Genomic DNA, 22,625 nt, shown 5'->3' with positions numbered 1-22,625 from the left:
TATTATTCTAGCCTAAAATTATACTTAACTAAATTTTAATGAAAATCATTCTACTAACAACAATAAGTGGTTGAAATATACAGACGAAAGACTGAATTGCAAAAATGACTGCCTCAAATGATTATTGCTATTTCTTCAATTGCCGTGTTTTTGCAAAAAAATTTTGAAAAAAGCAAATATGCATAAATCATTGAGTAAGGGTTGCCTACTGTTATCGCAAGTAAATACGCGAGGAAGAAAGGAAGCGTTGAACTGTGGAAGTAGTAGTCATTTGGAGTACGGAAAGGGTGTTTTTAGGAAAGTTGCAAATCAAAAAACATCTACTGGTTGCGTCTACTGGCTACTGCAAATTAGGTGACAAATTATGATCGTTTAGTGAATGTGAATTTTAAGCTACAACCTACAATATGTGTGTATAAAGCTACTTTAGAGTGATTAAAATCTAAGAGTGATACTATGTTAAGCATTTAAAAAAGGAAAAAACATAGACAAAGAATAACATAAATATATGTAGTAAGTTAATAGTAAACAAATCTTTTTGAAACAAGCTTTCTAAATATAAAACAAATCGGACCATAAATATATCAAACCCTAAGCCACCTACCAGAAATTTTTTTTGTGGAGTTATTTCTCTTCATGTATGTAATATACAGGGTGTCTTATACCACCCGTCTACCCCCTCTAAAATGGAGGAAATGTTTTTTTTTTTTTTAAACCGCGAAAATATGACCTAACAAATCGACTTCCGGTGTTGCCAGCATTGGGGTTAAACTGATCGGAGGTACATTTTTTAAATATGTATGTTCTTACCACAAAAAAATACACAACTATTGTAGGAAACTTTATTCTGTAATGCAGTTCCGGTTAAAAGAATGGGCTTCCGGTCTGCTTAACCCACTTCCGGTCGAAACCGAAAGTCGATAACACCGTGCGACAGTAAATTTTACACACAAAAAATGAATATATTCGTGAAACTATCGGTAAATTATAGTAAAGCTGTGTACTTAGTTTTTCTCTCTGACGTTAGAATTTTTTTTAAAAGGACTTTGAAATTTTAAAATATAATTATTTCAAAAAATCATTTGGAACGATTAGCAGTAAATAATATTATTCAAATTTATGTTATTTACTATACTTTTATTACAATTTAAGACGAAAAAGTGGTATTTGCCTTGAGTAAAGGTTTTCAACTTTTAAAGAAAGCCATCACCCACAAACTTTTTTCACTTGATAAGTTATCATTTAAATAATATCAGTGCAGCTAACTTAAAAAAAAAATTTTTTTTTTTTCAACTAAAATTTTGCCGTCTCTAAAGTTTGCCGCCCTAGGCACCTGCCTATGTTGCCTTTACGGTAAATCCGCCACTGGATATGGAATATGTCTTTTAAAAATTTTGTCCTTAAATATCCTAGAAAATTTTCAATATATTTTTGTTTTTTTTAACTATTGTTTGAGGAAAAATTTACTAATTTGAAAATATAAAATTTATTAAAAACGCATTTTTAATACCTATTCGTCCTTGTAAACCAAAAAAGTTCATTGTTGTTAAATTCAACGGAATTTTCTCTCTCATTTGGTACCCATATTGTTATTCTAAATAGCACTGATTTGTTTTAATAATGTTTTTTTAATTAATCATATCTGAAAAATTTCAGAGTCCTTTGAAAAAAATTCTGATGTCAGAGTGAAAAACTAAAAACGCAGTTTTACTATATTTGGCCCATAGTTTCGTGAGTATATCGATTCATTCGTATATTTTGATTTTTTTTTTTGTTTTTGTCGCAATAGTACAAAAAGATAGAGCACCCCTAGCTTGATGATAAATTTTTCTTTTCTTTTTCATTAAGGAAATTTTCGTCCATTTTAGAAGTCCAGGACAAGTTGAAGTTCGAAGGTCATTTAGAGGTTGAAAAAGCCACTTTTAAAAAAGAGTTTTATACATACGTATTTTTATCCTAAGAATTTGAATATGTAGCAAAAACATGTATGTCTAATTTAAGAAAATGGTCAGTTTAACCCACTTCCGGTCGAAATATTACCAAAACATAGAGCATCCCAGATTTGTTAGGACATATTCTTGCGTTTTTTTTTTTTAATAAAAAACATTTCCCTCATACAGGGTGCCTTATGAATATAAACTAAAATGAAACCACAGGTATGCAGGATTTCGAAATATATCGACTGCCGCGCCACCTACCGGCAACATTTTTTTTTGTGGAATCTTTAGAGGTAGATGATATTCCAAACATTTATGCGGTATTTTCCACAATGCCTAAGTGTGTTTGCATTTGAAGGCCATCCTAAGGGTTAGGCACGTGGCTTCGCATTACCATTAAGTTACATAGCGTTGCCAGATAAAGTACGACCACTTTAGACAGCTAATCACTGCGAACCAGAAGCAATACTGAAGAACATCGCAGTCCTTTTGGCAAACTGGAACAACTGGTTATACCCTACCAGATTAGGTAAAAAACCTGCTCGCAGTGGACTAACCCGCAGTCTGCCAAGGGCAGGACACTCGCAGAGGATATGCTCCACCGTCTAAGTGTTAATCGTCTTCAATTGTCTCTTTATTTTGTTTGAGTAGCATAAATCGCTTAATTTTGTAATCGGGTTTTATGGAAACGGTGCAAAGAAAACCTTAAATTGTTTTTTATTTCGGAAAAGTAAGTGGCAATATATTGCTGGTGGTGGTATTTTTTTCAATTAAGGCCTACAGAAAAAGGTGCAAGTGTTTTGGAAAGTGGCGCTGTTCATCGGCAACCTCACTGAGGTTGTGTTGCTGTCCATAATTGACTCATTAGAGAATTTTACATCTTCGTACTATTTAAAACATTATAAAACGATTCTGTTTTTCGGACGTAAATATTTATTATTTATTTCACTTTGATGATATGTTTTACAAGTAAATTTTTAATATNTATATATATATATATATATATATATATATATATGCATATATTTATGTATATGTATAATATTACTAAAAAGTATTATGTAGTATTTAATTAAAAATGTTGCCTAAATCATAATTGTCGACTCACCACCGCCAACGATACTCAGACCGTTCATGCGTAATACATGTGGATTTGTGGTGATCGCTGTGGTGATACCAATGCCACCAATACTATTTGGTGTTGTTATTGCCGTTAATGTATTTGTTGATGAATTATTCGTATTGTAATTGTAATTATAATTGTAATTGTTATACTGGCTGCTGCTGACGCTGTTATTAGTGGTGGTGTTGTTGGTATTGGTAGCGCTACTAAATGCAGTTGCTGTATTCTCGATGACCGGTGTTTGTGGTGAGTCCAGCGGGCGTATGCCAACAAATGAGGATTCAAGCCAACATTTTCTGGCGTAGTGGAGAGGGGAAGATAAGAGCAAAGTATGGTGATAATTAGTTAAATTGCTTAGCTAGAAATACGTAAATATTATTTAGTTAATTTATTAAAAGTTGAACGGCAACTGTTAGTAATCTGTTAGTGTTAGTGCATTAGTGCTTTGGTTCGGTAAAGGTTACAATATGGATTTACATAGATTTTAAAGTAGAGTAGGGTTGAATGTACCTACACCTGTAGATTTCAAGCGACAAGAAATCGCGCTGATTTTTAATAATTTTTTTCCTCGCGAATAAAGCACTCGAAATATATATGGTTTTGGTTAAAGCTTGGACATATTTATAGAAAACAACAAAAGTATTTAACTTGAAAAACATTGTGAATATTTAAAGAAAATCAACACGTCATCACTTCTTTGAGTCATTGTATGTATGTAAATACACATATGTACACTGGTGTCAGAAAAAATAGACCCACCTTATTTTGTTTAAAAATGGACTTAGCAACTTTTCACTCGTAAGCAAGCGATATACAAAAATGCGCATTTTAAACTTTGTGCAAAAGTTATAAAAATTCTAAAAATTAAAAAAACAAACCAAACTTTTATTCAAAAGTTTTAGAAAAATTTACGTATACAGTTTTATAGCAAACTAAATTTTAGTAAGACGAAGTGCAAGATTCATGGCTCCAAAAGTTGCCTAAATTTTTTTGTCGCCATTGCTTCCAAAAACACAATTTATTTTTATATGGAACAAAATCGCTACACCTTCGGCAAAAATGGTAATCAAAGGCATTTAGTAAACACTGCCAGCTACTTTATCCTTCTAAAACGTCATGGGCATGATTACATTTTTTCTTAAACTTCTGATTAAAAAAGTTTGAATTTTAGGGCGGAAATTCGTTGATTTTTATAATTTTCCTTTACAAAGTTTTAAACGCATATTTATATGTGGTTTATTTTATAAAAAGTTGAACTTTTATAAAAAATTGTTAAACATTAAATAAATAAAAGAAATATAGCCATAACTGGTGAAAGTGAGAGTTTTCCATTATTTCTGCCCGAAGTATACAAAGTCTTCTAAACGTTGCGTATACGCCATGACGTTCACGACTTACCTATACCCATAAACTACACTCATACAGCCCGATTCTGTGCACTTGATAAATTGAAAATCTTTATAATTTGTCAATTTTTTATTATTTATCAAGAATTGGAATTCTAGCACAGAAATCAAAAGCTCTTTTCTTGATAAATTATCAAGATTGAAAATGCTATTGACAAATTGAATTTTCATGTGAAATGTATAAATTTTCTATATTAATAAATTTGTTTCTAACAGCTAAATAAATCATTTGCCGGCATTTGAACCTGCAATACACGGAATATTATGGTCGGCATCCCTACCTACTCGGCTACGGCAGTCAAAAGCTTTTTTGCTTTTAAATTCATATTTTTCATATGTGACAATGAAATCAGATGCACTCATGTGGAAATCAGTTCCACTCATTTGGAAATCGTAGAGCTTTTTGTCTTATAAATATTGACAAAGAATGCGAAGGGAGCTTTTACTTGATAAAAATCTTGATACAATTTCTTTACAAAAAATGTATCAAGAAAACACAGAATTGGGCGGATAGTATGTATAATCTCATATTGTCATCATCATTGCGAAAGGCTTCATGTGATTTTATGATTTTTATGATTTGAAAAAACCAGTAAGTTTTAAATTCGGAAAATTTACTACAGATGTAAAGCCGAAGCAAGCCTTATAGGCACTTAATAACAATTTTTTTTTTAGTTGATTTACTTAACTCGGTTATTTAAATATATTTATAATCTCTTTATACCTAGCCCCTTTCTACATTAAAGTATTCATTAAATCATAGAAATGTGAGATGTTATTTAAGAGTAGCTTGCTGGTGTTCATTAGCATTACTCATACGCCGTGGGACTCGTATTTCGCATTCCATTACACAATTTATTTACATTATTCTATATTTTTATATTTTTTAATCACGCGTTTACATACACTTACTATGCTTTTTTCTATAATATTTTTTGGTTTCGATTAAATCTACAAATTTTTTTTGGATTACTTGCAGATGACCCAGAATTTGTAGCGAATAAAAGTGTTTGAAAATACAAAAACTCGATGAAGCTTTGCAACAACAGCTTAAGAAAACCAATATAGAAAAAAGGCTAAAGCCAGATTTATGTGTTTGGTCCCTTGAAAATCAGTGATTGACTGGTATTTCTAAGCAAAATTATCCAATTTCAGGGGTGAGTACCGTACTTATTTCTCACAACTATACATATTCTTGGCAAAATAATTTATTACCACTTTGTTTAGCAATTATTTATAACAAGAAAACCATACATCTTAGACAAATTAAGGCACCAAAGTCAAGATCTAAATCAGATTTGCTCTTTGCATTACATTTTAAAGCTATATGTTTTATATCTTTTAGTTATTGTTAATTATTTTTGATTTTCAATCCGCTAATAATTAAAAAAATCTATTTGGTTTGTGATTTGATTCATCGAGCAAACTACAAATTAATTTAATTTGTGATTTGATTCGTCGACCAAATAGGGAAAAAAATTATTTGCGGTTTCTTTTGTTGGCTATATAAAAAGTAAAATTTATTTGTGATTTGATTCGTCAACCAAATAAAAAATTTAATTTTATTTAGTCGAAAATCGTGCTTGCGTTACACAAAAAATGTTTTGCTCAACAAATCAAATCACAAATAAACTGTATTTTTTTTATTTTTTTGACAAATCAATTCACAAGTAAATTTTATTTTTTATTTTTTATTTGGCCGACCAAATCAATTTTGTTTTTCAATTTGGAATTTGACTTATTAACAATCATGAAATCCTGTTACGGAAAACCTTATTAAAAACCTTAATGCTTTTATCGCGCAACTTTTATTTTCTGAGTTATGACGTTCTTCCAAACAACGAGAAAACAGCTTAAAATTGGTTTATTTTAAAATTAAAGCTACAGTTGTACGCAAAGTAATAAGAGTGCAATATTTTGACCAGTTTTGTTAATTTAATGTTTATTATTTTATACGACAAACACCATATAAATACAGATTTCAAACTTTGTATAAAAATTATAAAAATCTCGCAAATTTCAAACTATTTAATCAGAATCTTTAAAGAAAATTTTGGTATGCACTCTTGTAGCCCATTTAATTCAAGTATAAGGAAGTGCAAGTTTCAAGCTACCAAAAAATTCCGTTGATTTTATGCATTTTTTTTTTGCTGGCAGTGTCCTCAATATAAAAGAAAATTGTCGAACATACTTTGTATGGAAAAAACGTGCAACACCTTCAACCAAAAAAATTCTCAAAAATACTAGAATTAAATGCGCAACAAAACTGCATACCACAATTTTTTCTAAAAATTCTGATTAAAAAGTTTGAAGTTTTGGTGAAAATTTACATAATTTGTATAATTTGTGTATAAAGTTTATATGGTGTTTGTTGTATAACCAGCTAGACTTTTATAAAAGAAATAATAAACATTAAATAAACAAACGACAAATAGGAAAAACTGCTCAAAATATTGCACTGCTATTATTTTGTGGAAAACTGTAAATGTTCTCTTTTCATTATCTTATCCATATAACCTCTAAATGACCAGAGTTCACTTATATTTCGGGGTCATAAACACAAATTTTATCGATTTACTTTTTCTCATAAATCAAAAGTAGAATTTTTCAGTTAGAAAAAAAAAAAAACTAAAAAAATAGGAGGTGGTAAAAATCGCTTAAACTAAATTTTAAAATAACTGCTTAAGTTTGCTCAAAAATGTATTGGTATGAAGAATAATTTAAAAGAGACTAGACTCTCCTTAACAAGTTCTTATTTTACCAAAGCCATTAATTGCTTTGGTCCGAGAGCAGGCGACTTCCGACTATCTCTATCTATAATTTGCGCTATTCCGCCCGCCAAATGCTGAAAGATCTTTTTGCGCTTGCTCCTTTAATTCCACTCATGCACCCTTGCCAATCGTTGCCAATCCTTGGCTGTATAAACAAAGCTTTTTCGTTGGGTTTTTTCATACCAATTTCATATTCTTCGAAAAGTATTGCAGTTTTATATTCTTTCGTGTGCTTTTATATACTTTTATAATAGGCATTAATAACGATTCCAGTGTATGCCTGCTGATCTACCCTTAATTGTCTTGAAAAAATCTTGATAAAAATATAATTTACTTTTCCACCCTTAAATAGGTACTTTTCACTCATTATTTTCATTGCCATCGTGAATTGTCGCCCTCTTTATATCGTGTATAGATATATGTAAGTAAATATAGTATACTCGTGTAACGTTCTACGCACCGGCTAACAATAAGATGTTTATCGCACTCGCTTGTCTATGCTGCTACCTACTTTAGACTTTAGTTAGTTACTTTTTGTACTGCAATTTACAACAAAAGCTTAATTGACGCTTACGTTTGCACTTTTAGTAAATTGCATGATGCGGCTGCAATGCTTGTGAGTGGGTGCAAAAAAATCAATAAATGTTTCCTTAGTTTTTGCAAACAGTATTTACTTGTACTACAAAAAATCAAAAATGTTGCATATAAAAAAGGGTGCAAAACACGGCTGTGCAAATTGCATATGTAGCAAAAGTGTAAAGTGATACGAAAAGAACTAAATATGGTAAATAGAGATATATAGGTAGGTATTGCTGTCGGAACGAAAATCCACAAATGTCATGGAGTTTATTTGCAACTAACTAAAGCCATGCATCTGTTTTTTGGTTTCTTAAACTTTCCAATATGCCTTATACATACATATGTATAAGCAGCATTATTATTCTTATATATTTCTGAGCCATTTGTGTGCCATTGTCCTCTTATTGGCAATTTAACTTCGTATCCTAACCTTTGACAATACAAAGCAAAGATTCATTTTCCGAAATCTGTGTTTATGTAGGTTAGTGGGTTACGTAGGCATGAATCATCAGCTGCGTAGGTGCGCTTGTCTATATACAAAAATGTCTATGTAGTACAAAAATGTCTGTTCAGCTTCCATTGAGCTACATCTATATGCAGATACTATACATACAACATACTCATATATGTGTATAAGTCTTTAATGGTGCAGGTTTAGAGGAAAATCAGAACAATAAATATAGTACATAAATACTCTCAGATTAGTTGGCCACAAAAAATATAAAAAATTTATGAATGTTCATAAAAGATTACAAAGCATACTAAAACACCGTCCGACACGATTTTTCTCCCATAAAAAAATTAAGCATTTTCGGAAATAAGAGCCCAAAAAGTGCCCGTATTTTACAGTTTTTCTAGATCAAGTCATTTACGGTCTCTTAGCTGAGCTCAGTTTTTTAAAACTCAAAATGGCGTATTCAATATGGTGGACAGATTGTTAAAAAATTGTCGGATATTTATGAAATTTGATATCCAAAGGTTCTTTAAGGCGCTGATTACAAAACTAAAATCAATTTAAATAATTTTTTTGTTTCCCATTCATAATAGTGTTCGATGTTTTTATTTTTTTTTTATATTATTTATCGTTATCAATAAAGTTTATCGTTATCGTTATGGATATTACTTTTCAGTTTGTCACCGTTTTTATTGGGCATATTGTCATAGTGGGCGATAATATTATGTATTGCAATCGACATTTCATCGTCGTTTAATTTATAAGCTACAAAATTACTAACCGGAAAATCTCCTGCTTTGGAACTAAAACGTGACTACAATTTTTTATATCTTTGAAGGTGTTTTGGAGTATTTTGGCAGGACTTGGAATTGACCCGATACATTTCAGTGTGTCGATAAATTTCGATAATTTTATACATATTGATAACTCAATGAATTTCAAAAGCACTAACACCGATAAGTCAACAAAATTCAAAAGCTCGACTAATTTCGATAGTTTTCGAGGCTCGGAAAAATTTCGATAACTCAAAAATGTATATATCTCGATATAAATCAATAACTCGATAAACTTTGGATACCTCCATAAATTTCTATAACTCGGTTAATATTGATAGCTTCAAATATTTTTTTTTTTTTTTGATAACGAGATAAATTTTGTCAAGTCTATAAATAATGATAGTTCCATAAATATCGATAGCTTGATAAATTTCATAAACTTGACAAATGTTGATAGTACTATGAACTTTTATAGCTCGATAACTATGCGTGCATATATATTTCGACAACTAAGTTTCTGTGTCTATAAATTTCAACAATTCAATAAACATTGATCGATTTGAATAATTCGATACGTTGCAATAAATCAATTAGCCTGAATAGCCGGATAAATTTTGATAACTATAAATTTCAATGATTCGATTAATTTCGGTAACTTGATAACTTTCGTTAACTAGATTTTTTAAGACTGAATTTATTTCGATTCTTATAGAAAAATTTCAATAAGTACCCTTTCAGTTTTTATCATTTATTTCTTCATTACAAAGTCTAATTTCAAATACGAAGTAAAACAAAATGCGAAAACAACCCATTTTGAACAGGTTGCAACAACAACTATAAACAAATAGGAACATTTTTAAAAGACGATTTTGACTATAATTTGCCACCAATTTTGAAATCATAAAAACTCTCCTCATTTTTCAAAAAAAGCCTGGAAAAAAAAGGATTTGAAAGCCTGTTCTTGGTTTCGAAATCGTGACAAACTACTCTTAAACTCAAAAAACACCAACTGCCGTTCGGAGCCAGCGTTGAACTTTAGACCGACTCCCAAGTGAAATTCTATCCTTTTTAATTGAGAAAGTTCTGGTGGTATTAGTTTTCCGGCATGTCGCTGGAAATGGAGAGATCTGTAGAAATTTAGCTACACATTTTTCAAATTGAACTGCATAACTACGGGCACATTTAGTGAGTGAGTCTAAAATTAGTATGATCTTTTGGCACAATATACTGTATCCTTACGTATTTTAATTTTAGAATTTTAGAGTTTGAAACCACTTGGAATTAGTAGTTATTTCAACAGGCGTCTTTAGTTTTCACTTAAAGCAAAGCAGTTGCCCTTTCTACATATTACAACAAGTAGTAAATATATTCGAAAATCTGTAATTAAAATCTCCTAAAAATCATTTCAACATTTTTACATAGAACAAAGCATACAAATTTTATTTATTTTAACCCAAATTCCCCGTTAAAGGGCTCTTAAATGTACGCTCCAATTTCCTCTTTCAATCGAGTAATTACCTTCAAGTGTAGCTTGCAAAAGTTTTTTTTTTATCCGAAGGCTTACTGCTGCTAAGTAAAATATTTACTTGACTTTACTGTGTGCCAATTGCATTAACTTTAACACTGTTATTTACTTCTTTTATTCCAACTAAAATGAATTCACACAAAAAGTTTAAACTGACTTTTCACTTTACGTTGCGCAAGAGAACACGTCCAACATCTGACACGTTGCAGGCAGCAATGAAACCGAATGCGAATGAAACCGTGTAATATGTACTGGTAACCTCTGCATAAAAGCACATACTCATGTACATATATACATATATATGTATATATATATATGTCTATGTACAGGCAATAATGATCCATACATAAATACTTGGTGCCAGACATACAGGAATATATGGTGACCTAACAACAACTACACGGATATACTCGTAAATACCGCAATGTCGTCTATTTTATGCTATAGTAGTATGTGTTTGACAAAACACACACACACACACACACACACACACATACAACAAACACTGACTTTTCGCTTATGGGTATGGCGTAGCAGCGGTGACTGAAGTGGTTGAACTGCAACTACATACAGTTACAGCATATACGGAAGGCATTTCTTATGAAACTCAAATATATAAATAAAGGATATACGACATGTACATACTTATATGCTTGTATGTTTGTACTTCTTTAATAAAAGAAATTGCAGAAAACTAAGAATCATCTGACGTTGCAAAAAAACATCGCTACTGGCGCCTTAAATTAAGCATCGTTCTAATCCTTGTTTTTCTTTTCTTTACGGCCAAGTTGTGATCGTCTCCGTCTTGACGGCGAATGCTGCTTGGGTGCTTTTTGTTATTGTCTCATAGTTTTGTTTTGAGTTTGGGTTCAATGTGCGGGGTTTATTGGGCGTATTCAGATTCATTCATTTTTCTATGCATATAGTACTTACATATGTATATGCGAATGTGTTTATATTCTATACTAGTAACTATGAGTCATTCCATTTTACAAGAAAGCTCTTAATGGTTGTAAATTTCTTGGTTGTTTGTAGTCGGTGAAAGTAGTAGGACAGAAGTCGGCGAATTTTCACTAAATATTCGTAATTCCTCATTCATCAAAGCTGAAGTAATTGAAGGGATATGAACCATATTGACCATTGGTCTGCTACATTCTACCGAAATGCATGAAGCTGAAATAAAGTTTTACAATTAAGCTTATAATAGCGTTCTATTGTAACCATTAAAAAAAAACTATCTTCCAGCTTAAATCAGAGACAAACACAAATATATATTTAAAAGCTTTTCAAATAGAGAATTCAGGAAAAACAAACAAATTTAAACAAATTTCCTTGACCATCAAAGGGGGGAGGTTTTAATTTTTTTCCTTTTTGATCTGAAATAGCGCAGCAAAAAATTGGTAATCGCTTTTAGTGGTAACGTGTTCTAGAAGGCATAGCATTATAATGCCTTCGAATTTTTTCGCTTCTTTTAGGCATTGCCGGTAATGCAAAGTGGAATGTCCTACAATATTTTATTTGTTTCGCTTCCTTGCTTCGTTTCAGGGAATGCAAAGTAGAATGTCCTACAGCATTTTCTTTTATTTCGCTTGGGTTGTTTACATTTTTTTCTTTAATTTTTTGATCAGTGAAAGTTTCAACACACATTTTTGCTGCTCTTTCAAGAAGGAATCCATTTCCCTTGTCACAGCCGAAATGCTGTTTTTAGGTAGAAAAAGACAAAAAATCAAATTTTCACTTTTCCAGGTCAAGTTTTTTTTTTTTGTTCAATGACCTTCAAAGTAAATTTTTTGATTTTTTATAAAAGTTTGTGCTTAACACTTTTTTAAAAGCTCACTGTATTCTATTTTTAGGTAAAAGAAGGGGAAAAAATTAAAACCTCCTCCACTTGAAGGCCATTTGAAAGGTCAAGGAAACTTTTTTACCCAACGAAAATATATTTCCCGAATTCTCCATCTCAAAAGCCTTTCACTACCCTACGCTCTTTAAGAAAGTCCTAAAAGCGATGTACAAAAGTTTCTATGCCATGGTGCTTTCATTTCTTGTAGCGTTTTTACTTGCGCAAATTCGTTCGTTTATTGAAAAGTTTTTGCCTTCAAACCAGGCTATATACTGATTTAAAAAAAAAAAAAAACAATTTTCAATTAGTGAATAGACCATCGTTCTCATAAGACCTCTCATCATGAAAGATATGATGCATTAGTCTGATTATGACTTTTACTTGGGATAAAAAGATTTTATATTTTTTAAGTTCGTTCTAAACTGTTCGGCTTTTTCACTAATTGATTTGATTTAATCATAATACTTTCAATGAGCTTTCACTAGGATTTTTTGTTTTTTCAATTTAAGCTTTTTCTGTGGCATCCTTTGTTGCATGGATTTTCAAAAAAAAAAATCAATTAAAAAGCACACGAGGCGCATATTCACTTCCTCGCAATAAAAAAAGCAGGCTTTAATTATACTATCACTCAATTATTGATTACTTTTTTCTTTACCTACATCTGATTTCCTTTACATATTTGCTCCTTTATGTTCTGCTTATTTTTTTGACTTTTATTTGTTAGTTCTGGGAACTGCTGCTCTTTATTTGATTTTACATAGTGCGCTTGTGCGGCTTGATTGTTGCTATGTATAAAGAAAGTGTATGAGCTTGGCAAATGTTGCTTTCGAATTCTATAAAGTAGGTGTGTGTGTGTGTATGTGGTTGCTGCACAGAAACACATTCACTGCAATTGTGCTGCAGTTGTACTACATTAAGGTACACAGCATTGTTTACTTTTTCTTCCGTTGCTTTAGTAGATAGTACGAAAAAGTGCTTACGTATCATATATAGTCATGCCCGCAGTGGCAGCGTAATTGCAACAAAACACCAAACGTCAGCAAAAAATAGAAAATGAAACAACAAAAGTGCTGGCATAAGGCACTCCACAACATGTGCACTGAGGATTTCTCACGCAGCGCCAGCCAGCTAATGAACCACAAAGCAGATGGTGAAGCCAACGTGGCGTATGAGTGATGTGCAATTTATATACCAGTATGTATGCATATGTATGTAAATATGTATGTCCATTAGGTTGCATCACTGAACATAAAAAAAAATTGATACTGTTTTTTCATCGGAATTATACAATTTATTATAATTTAAGGAATCCGCCAAAATATTTCGGAAAAATATTAATATTTACTTGAGCTATACCCATTTGAAATTCCTCAAAAAAGTTTTTATAAATAAAATTATTCTTTTGTTTTTTGTTTGTTATTATTTATGGCCTTAAAACAATTAAATTCAACAATTTTATTGAGCTTGAGGCTGTTTCCAATGAAAAATGTTTGTGTGTGTGTTCTTTTTCCACAAACATTTTTCATTGGAAACGGGCTCAAGCTGAATAAAATCGTCCAATAACTCAGATGATAAAATACTTTATGCTTAAAAGGTAGGCATAAAAATGTTTTAAAATGTTGTCAATGTTTATCATAGACATCAAAATAATGTATGTATGGATGTACATATAAAAAAATATGTTTGTATATACATTAGACCGTATCACGATGTATGGGCCGAAATAAAGTTCCATATATTGGAAGCGATTTTGAACACCCATTAAGAAAATACAACAGGAGTGAACACCCTGTAAAACAGCTAAATCGGTGTTTTTTCTATAATTTTTTATTTGATGTCCGATTGGTGCATAACCTTCGGTTGTATTTACAGAACTATTAGCATGCCTAATAATTTTTGCAAGTTATGTTCATTTGTTTGAAAACAACACAGTGTACGCAATATTATGTGTCAGAGAAATTAACTCCATATCAAATTATAACATTACGGCAAGAAAAATACTAACCCATTTTTAACCGACTTCCAAAAAAGGATGAGGTTATCAGTTCGTCGGAATATTGTATTTTTTTAAATGTTTGTTACCGCATAACTTGCTTTTTGCATCGGAAAGGTAGTTTCTCAGAGGTGGTCCCATACTAATCCGGTTTAGATCCGATCAATGGATCATGATATATATATATATATATATATATATATTTTTATATGAGAATTAAAGTCGGTTTTTTTTTTGCTAAAAATTACTTGTCATTAAACAACAACCAGTAAAGATTTAGTTGAAGTAAATCTTTTCGGGATGAAAGATGTCTGTGCTTCTTCCGATGTATTACCTGCATAGCTCACCATAACTATTATGTCTATTATTTCTGCATAGTCAGGCAGATTTCTGCAATTTACCTCCGAGTGAATTTCAACCCCTTTTAATCTGAGTTATCTTTACCTTTGTCTAAATTTTAATCGTAATCCTAATCTTAATCTAAGTGTTAATCCCAATTTCAACCTCAATCTTAACCTCAATCGAAATCTAAATTTTAATCTTAATATAAATCGTAGTCTTGATCTTAATCTTAAACTTAATGTTAAGCTTAACCTCAATTTTAAATCTTAATCTTTATCCCAATCCAAATTCCGATCTTTGTCTAAAAGTATGTTTACATGTAAATATAATCCCATTTTGTTTACTTTTCTATTTGGCATTTCTCCTCTTCTTCGCAAAAATAATCGATAAAAATAGGCAGGACGCCGAGAAGTTATCGGTTTAATCTGAGATTATTTTATAATTACAGATTAACGAGGGATGGATTTTGTATGGCTAATCTCTTTGTCTAATTACAGATTAGGGAGCTAAGCACGAAAATGAGGATAATCTACTTATATGTATGTAAACCTAGTATTAGCCCCTTCATAAATTTGTATCTAAATCGCAATCTGAATCTTAATATAAATTTTAGTCTTAATATTAATCTTAACCTTAATCGTGCACAATCACGCTATCCTCTCCTTTCTTTTGTCGCTATTTCGTTGCGTTGAATGAATGTTTTTCGGGGGCTTAAAATTATAGTCGATTTTTCGTTACATCGACTCCCAACCGAACTTAAAGAAGAATAACTTCGAAAAAACAATTTAGTTGTTTTTACAGAGTGTCGAAAAAAATTTTACACCCCCGAAAAACATTCATACTGAGTGTTGAAAATGGCTGGGAACAAATTCAACTTTTTTTGTGACACAGTCTAATGTACATAAGTACATAAATGCGCACCATACTCGTACATATCATACTTGGAGTAAAATGAAATCGTCCTGAATATGGCCGCCGCTTGAATTGGCACATATTTAAGCTAATAATAGCCTGCTCCTATTTCTTCTGTAAAGTAAACTCATCTTCTGGCCGGCCAACCCGTGTATGTATGTGCGTCAAAGGCAAGGTATTTGTATGTATGTACATAAATCCTCTAAATTTACCTATATTAGTTGCATTGCTCTGCGCATCTCTTTACACACACACACATTTACGTATTAAAGTACAAGCAACTATTTAAAACTCGTAAATCTCAGTTAGAGGGCCACTGAAGTGTCACTTCGCTAGCATTCATTGGCTTGTAATGAAGAAAGCGAAACTAGTTTATGTAAAATGTGCAAATGGCAAAAGCGAAAATTACAAATAGAAAAAAGCAGCCCAATGTGATAAGATATCTAGGACATCGCATAATAAAGCTTCCATTTCAATGACCAACTAAATAAACTGTCTGCCACTAGCAATGCATATGTAGCTGCTGCAGCCCGAGTTTAGGGAGGAGCAGCAGTTGCAGAGAAAGAGAGTAATATAAAATGAAAGTCCACCGCAGCTGTTGCAGAGTGAGAAGGTTCTTCGATGAATATATGTACATATGTATGCACTTCCATAAAGTCGTATTTTCAAATATTTGTGCCAAAGATAAATCTACTGTACGTATGCATTTCACCTGAAAAGTAAACGAAAAAAAAAAAATCATTACGTTTCCTATGCATTTTCACCAGCGCATCCGAAGGACATAAAAACTTCCTCACGTATGTACATATGTACATATTAACGTTACTCAGCAGTATTTTTGCTATGCGAATTTCACTTCTTTCCTGCTGAATTTTCTGTGGAGAAGAAATTACTAAATCTGAATATATTGCACGTTTTCAAACAAAAATGTTGCTAAACTAAGAAATAGCATCTACAAACCGCGTTCACGAATGGATAGCAAAACGACACTGCGCGTTCTGTTTATGCAAACTCAGTTTGAAGCAATGAACTGCAATGAATTTCATGGCGCTTTTAGCCCTGAAAATTTTACTGCTGGGTTAGTACAAAAGTGTTTATAAATGCATGTGATATTCATGTGTGTATGTATGTTCGCAAGCATATGTGAAATTCACTTAAATACAATTTTTATTATCGCTTCGAATAGCAGAGCTGTGAATTCTATTATGAAATGGTTCAATGGCTTCTGATGTGCGGTTGGTTGAGCTAATAATTGCCTTCGCTTTCATAAGCACACCTCGGAATAGGGATTTACAAACAAACACATGCACATATGTACATACATATTTGTGCATATGTAGTGTAAAGTCGTATTACAATCGTACTAAAAAGTGATTGAACAAAATGAAAAAAAAAAAATGACTTCGAACTTAATTGGATTTTATATTGCATTTAGCACTTTTTCATGCAATTCATATCGCTCGAAAATTGTAGTATGTAATTTAAAATTGTACAAATATAATCGCTCTGTTTAATGAGAGGATTTAGTGTGATTCAATATGAATATGAAAAAATAAAAAAATCATGGGCCTTTCATTTACAGCTTTCTTACGGAGAAAAAAAGTTAACGTTTTTTTATGAAACTTATTCCTTTTACATTTCTTTTATCTAAGCTTCTTCAAACATATATTCGTACTCGTATTCGTTACCTTCGATGTCGTTGGCGATAAATTTATTTATATTATTATGGAACTTATTGACAGATATTCCATTGAAAATTTGGCCAAAAAGCTGCAAGTAACATTAGCGTCGACTTTATTTTGACTATGAATAACATCCAATCTATTTAACGTAACGATATGTACAACTATCGATATCGATAAATATCCATGTCAAACAAAAATGTATTGGTAACAAATTTGGTTTCCTAAACGATGGATTTACCAGTGGACACTAGTATCCATACAGTATATGGGTCATTCTATACTAAATTCACACCTCAATATTTTTTTCTTGGTGTGAAATATTTTTTTTTTACATTCTTTATCGAAAAAAAGACACCGATTTTTTATTTCATCATGATATTCGAAAATCTAAAACAATTTCCGAATTTTTGAACTCACAAAGAAGTATCTTTTTTAAATTTTTTGCAGTTAATAAACAATTTATCGGAGAAAATCAGTTAAGTAATCAATATATGCGTAATACCTCGACTTTGCATTAGAGATTTAAATAATATATAGATTTAAATAAATATTGTTTTGCATTAAAAAAATTAAAATTCTTTATAATTTTTTAAATAATTTATTTTTTTTTTTTATTACTTGTACACTGTATAATTTTGGTTTTTTTTTGCAATCGAAATAGTTGGGAAAATTTATGGAGTACACTGTACAAATTTGAGAACGGAAACACCAAAACTGTAGACGTTACGAGTTTTTCATGCCTGTGTACATAAAGTTTCAGCGCACAGGTACATCGTAAATTTTGACAACTATTTAGATTGCAAAAAAGCATAAATCCTACAGTGTATACTTAATAAGAAAATGATTTAAAAAATATAAAAAAATTTGCGAGTTAAAAATTTCGAATCTTTTTTAGAGATTTTCGAATATAATGATGAAATAAAAAAATAGGCGTCTTTTTTCTATAAAGAATGCAAACAAAAATATTTCACACAAAAAAAAAAAAAATATTGAAACGTAAATTTTGTAGGGAATGACCCATATATATTTTTTAGATCACCTGGGATGTAGTTTCTCTGAATCAGTGTATTGGTTGACTTTATGCCATAATTTCTTATGAGTGAATAAAAAAGCGAAGAATAGCTGAAATTTGACATTTGTGTGTTTGAAAGAAAAAACAAAATACATGTCGAATTTGGTTTATGTACCACCGCTACCAGCTTATATGAATTCCTTGGAATTCAGTAATTTTTACCAAGGCGAATTCATTTAAGGTGGTGTTACCAGAGATGCTGATTTCAGGGCGAATTTGTACTGATTGTCAAAATGATGTCTTTGTTGTACATTTGTTTTGTTCTGATTGCTGATACACTAGAATAGAGTGACTGCATGGTGAAATTAGGAATTCGCTTATATTATCGATATTTATGTGTTTTAATCTATTTAAAAAATCATTTACAGTCTTATAGGAAATTGCCTTATTTTACCGCCTTTACTTTTTTAAAGTTACAATATATGTCCAAGCTGTGTGGAGCTGCCGATACAAACACATATTCAGGCTTACAAGCCTGTAATTATACATTTTTCTACATTTAATTTGAAATAGTATACACCAACGGATTAAAAGTAGTAAATAATTAATACCTTTTCTACTACTTTAAAATGCGTGACCGGAATAGACCTGCCGAAAAAGTGAGGTTAAGTAACTGACAACACCTTCTTATTATTCCATCATGAAAATAATCGTTCTCCGGTTCACATTTTTTTTTTTTTGTTGTTCGGCTAATAAATAAAACTGTCGGATCTGGTGTAAACAAAATCCACATATTATTCCCGAACAAACACCTAAACACAAACGTTCACCTTAAGTCATTGTTTGGTGTGGGTTTTGGTCAGGCGGAATTACCGGTCCGTACTGAAGCTGGAGACACCATCTATGGCAATGCAGAGCAGTAAAGTTCGATGATAACCAACCTTTTATGGCCGAAATTGAGAGAACTTGATCTTGACAACAACAGGTTTCAACGAGACGGTGATACGAGCCATACAGCGCTATTCACGACACACGACCCGACTTAGTGGAAAAAGTGCTCGAAATTTGCACTCATATAATTCGTTCCTGTAATAGGAGCCGTGAAGGCCATTTGAATGATGTTGTATCCAAAATTAGGGCCCTCGATTTCTATTAAATTATACCTTAAGTACATTTTGGATATGTATGGACATAAGCAATTTTATAATATTTCGAGAGGGATGCATTTTTAGGACTTTTACTTTAAAACCTTTATAGCTTTTGCTTCTACCCTCTGTGTAAATATTTTAATTTTTATCATATAATTATTCCCCCTTTGACGGATATTAATAATTATTTATTTTTTGCCAGCCACATACAAACAATGACAACCGAAGCGCAGCGTATTTTACACACCATACTTTTCATTAAATTTTCATTGCAGTTGTTTCTGTTTTTTTTTTCTCTCTGCACTAACTTGCAAAATGCAACAAATACAACAAGTACGCTAGTGAAAGAGAAAAATGCAAACTATTTCAGCCATTGAACCAAGGAAAAGACTGCTGAACTGTGCGATACTCGTTGAGCCAGTGAAGGGCACTGACCGAAAAATAGGGCAAGACACTACACAGTTGAGTGAATTGCATTTAAATTGAACTGGCAAAATTTTTGGGCGAATAACAAATTCACAAATAAAACTTACATACATATGTATGTATGTATGCGCATAAATACACAGACGCTGCAGCTACCAAATTGCGTGCATTCGAAAGCCAATAAGAAACTTTTGGCGTAAAGGAGTAATTTGGCTAGCAAAGAGTGATATAATCAATATTTTTGCACAGACGAAATATATGTATGTATGTTTAACAACAATCAAACGGAAACTAAATGGCCATAGTATCACGATAAAACTGTTTGTTTGGGTATTTGTTAATCGCCATGGCGGCGTGCAACCAAAAGGGTGGCGGCCACTTTTTTTTTAATATTTTTTACTATTAATTCAGATCTATAAATCTAATTGATTTTCATTTTTCGCTACAGGAAAAATGCTACCAAACAAGCGCTCTATACGCTTTCAGAATTATGTGTTGGACGCGATGGCCGAATACAACATGCCTCACTGTAAACTCCTAGAATTCACAACACCCATTCAGGGATTTGATGGAATAAGTGCCAAAAGGTACAAGTATGGACCGATTACGATACGCTTATTACGGGCTCAACGGCCAGCCAGCGAAGGTGAAAATGTATTGCAAAAATTTAGCACTAAAAATAAAATGAAAAATGAAGACAAAATATAATAAAATGAAATGAATAAAAAATATATTTAAAACAATATGGCTTATTAAAACATGAAAGCATTATATATTTAGATTCGGGTCTAACTTTATTAAGCAAAATATTCATGATTCGAAAGAGCAAGCTTGTGGCTAAAATTTAAAATTTTTTTGGAACGCTAAACAAGTTTAAAACTGTAATTTTACACATTTTGCTAAATTAAAAATTACTAAAAATTAACTTTTCAGAAAACATGACCTTTTTTGTAAATCCCTGAGGAACTTTAAAGCTAACGATGAAAGAATGCGCTTTGAAAATTACAAGGAAATATTTGAAAAAAAATTTCAAAGTCCGACTTGATTTATTTTTTTCAGAAAAAACAAGCTCACAGAAATTTCACCATAACTCTAAAAAATGTGAATCGGTTTTAACAAAATTAATTTCAAGTAAAAGCGCACCGCCCGGCGCAGTATCCTACACTTTTACTTTTTCGAACTAAGCGCCAAACCTATGAAATTTCGCTACAAAAGCACGTTAGAGAAAGGTTTTGCTGAAATAACAGCCCTGCTTTTAGGAGTGCAGCATAGGAACCCCCTCAGAAAGCACCGCTAAGTGTTGCTCTTTCATCTGATACCCATATTGCTGCAATCGGTCCCTATTTGGCCGAGTTATAGCGATTTTTATGCTGGCGGCACCCTTTCTGCTGGTTTATGGTCGCCTGGTAGAAATTGAAAATGTTGCCGGCGAGAAATGCGACATATCTAGCGAAGTTCCACACCGATTTGCAAGATCCGGGTGTGAAACGAAAGTGCATCCTGTGGCGGAGTACAGCCCTAAAGTATGCAAGCATTTTTGACATCCGGTTCCAGACATCCGGTTCCAGAAATGTTTGGCCGGAAAGAGGCAAAGACGCGGAAACTTCGGTATAACTCTCCCAAATCCTAAGGACATAGGTTGGGGCAGTGGCCTACGTTCTTACTTTTGCGAAATAGGCTCCATACCTAAGAAATTTTGATACAAAAGCACGTTATTGAACGGTTTTCCCAAAATGACAGGTTTAAGTAATTACAACAAATATTTTCGCTCGGCCAGATATGAACCGATACGGCGGTGTGGGTATCATATGAAAGAGCATCGCTTTAGCGGTCAACTTCTCAAAGCAAACTTGGGACATATTTTAGAAAACCCCTTTCCTAGCGTCCTAGGAATAGATCACTGCACCGACCTATGTCCTTTGACATCAATTTTCTTAAAATCGGTTCAGATTTAAAGGTGTTATAAATAAGCCCTCCGGCAAAACGAAAAAAGGGAATTAAAATTTTTTTTTTGTATATTTACTAGCTTAATCATCTACATATGTACATAAAATTCCGCATTCTTTGACATTTGACATAAATGATATTTGCCAAAAAATTAAAAGCCGACAAAAAAAAAGTCCTACAAGACTACAAACTGAAAATTGATAGACCAAACAGGTGCTTTATATACTTATATGTACATATATAATTTTTTAAGTCTGTCGTAGCTTCAGTTACGAATGCTGTTTTCCATTTACGAGTTTTTGCTTTAAACATCTTTGCTACGATTATTTTAACGTCATAAAATATAGTTTTGATAAATTATCGCCATATTTTTAATGAATGAGTTCGCTCACTTGTGTGCTTGTATTGGATAAAAATAATAATAATAATAATAAAGAATTTAAAATTAGTTCAGTTAATGGCATGCTAACGAAACGAAACGAAACGAAACGGTAGTCAAAGGAAAAAAAACACCATTTTAAGTTAACAAAACACAAATTATAAACAATGAATAGTGGTAAAAAAAAACTGCTTACCTCTTCAACTAAAAACGGCTTATTTACAAATCTCATTTCATCTCATCTCATCTTTCTCTCTCTCGTCAATCAACCAATCAATCAATGACTCTAATCAAAATCATAATTTACAAGTAGCTACATAAATGAGAAATACAACAACAATAATATTGTAAAATCTATTAAAAGCGAAAA

At 31.9% G+C, this 22,625-nt stretch overlaps 1 protein-coding gene across 1 annotated transcript in view; it reads right to left on the bottom strand.

Moving 5' to 3' along the window:
- Positions 1–2,990: 2,990 nt before the first annotated feature.
- LOC108360672 (rho GTPase-activating protein gacZ-like) overlaps positions 2,991–22,625 on the bottom strand; it is a gene marked incomplete at its 5' end in the record, with an annotated part of 24,934 nt that continues 5,299 nt past the window's right edge. The window contains one exon of the mRNA XM_017613064.1: positions 2,991–3,356. Within this exon, the coding sequence (XP_017468553.1) occupies positions 3,023–3,356 (334 nt within the window). The remainder of the gene's footprint in view (positions 3,357–22,625) is intronic.

Source organism: Rhagoletis zephyria, unplaced genomic scaffold (genome assembly GCF_001687245.7).
Source record: "Rhagoletis zephyria isolate East Lansing unplaced genomic scaffold, Rhagoletis_zephyria_1.1 Rzeph_scaffold_00604, whole genome shotgun sequence".
In the NCBI taxonomy this organism is placed as follows: Eukaryota; Metazoa; Arthropoda; class Insecta; order Diptera; family Tephritidae; genus Rhagoletis; species Rhagoletis zephyria.
The sequence above is the reverse complement of the archived record's forward strand: the minus strand, read 5'-3'. Positions and strand labels throughout refer to the sequence as shown.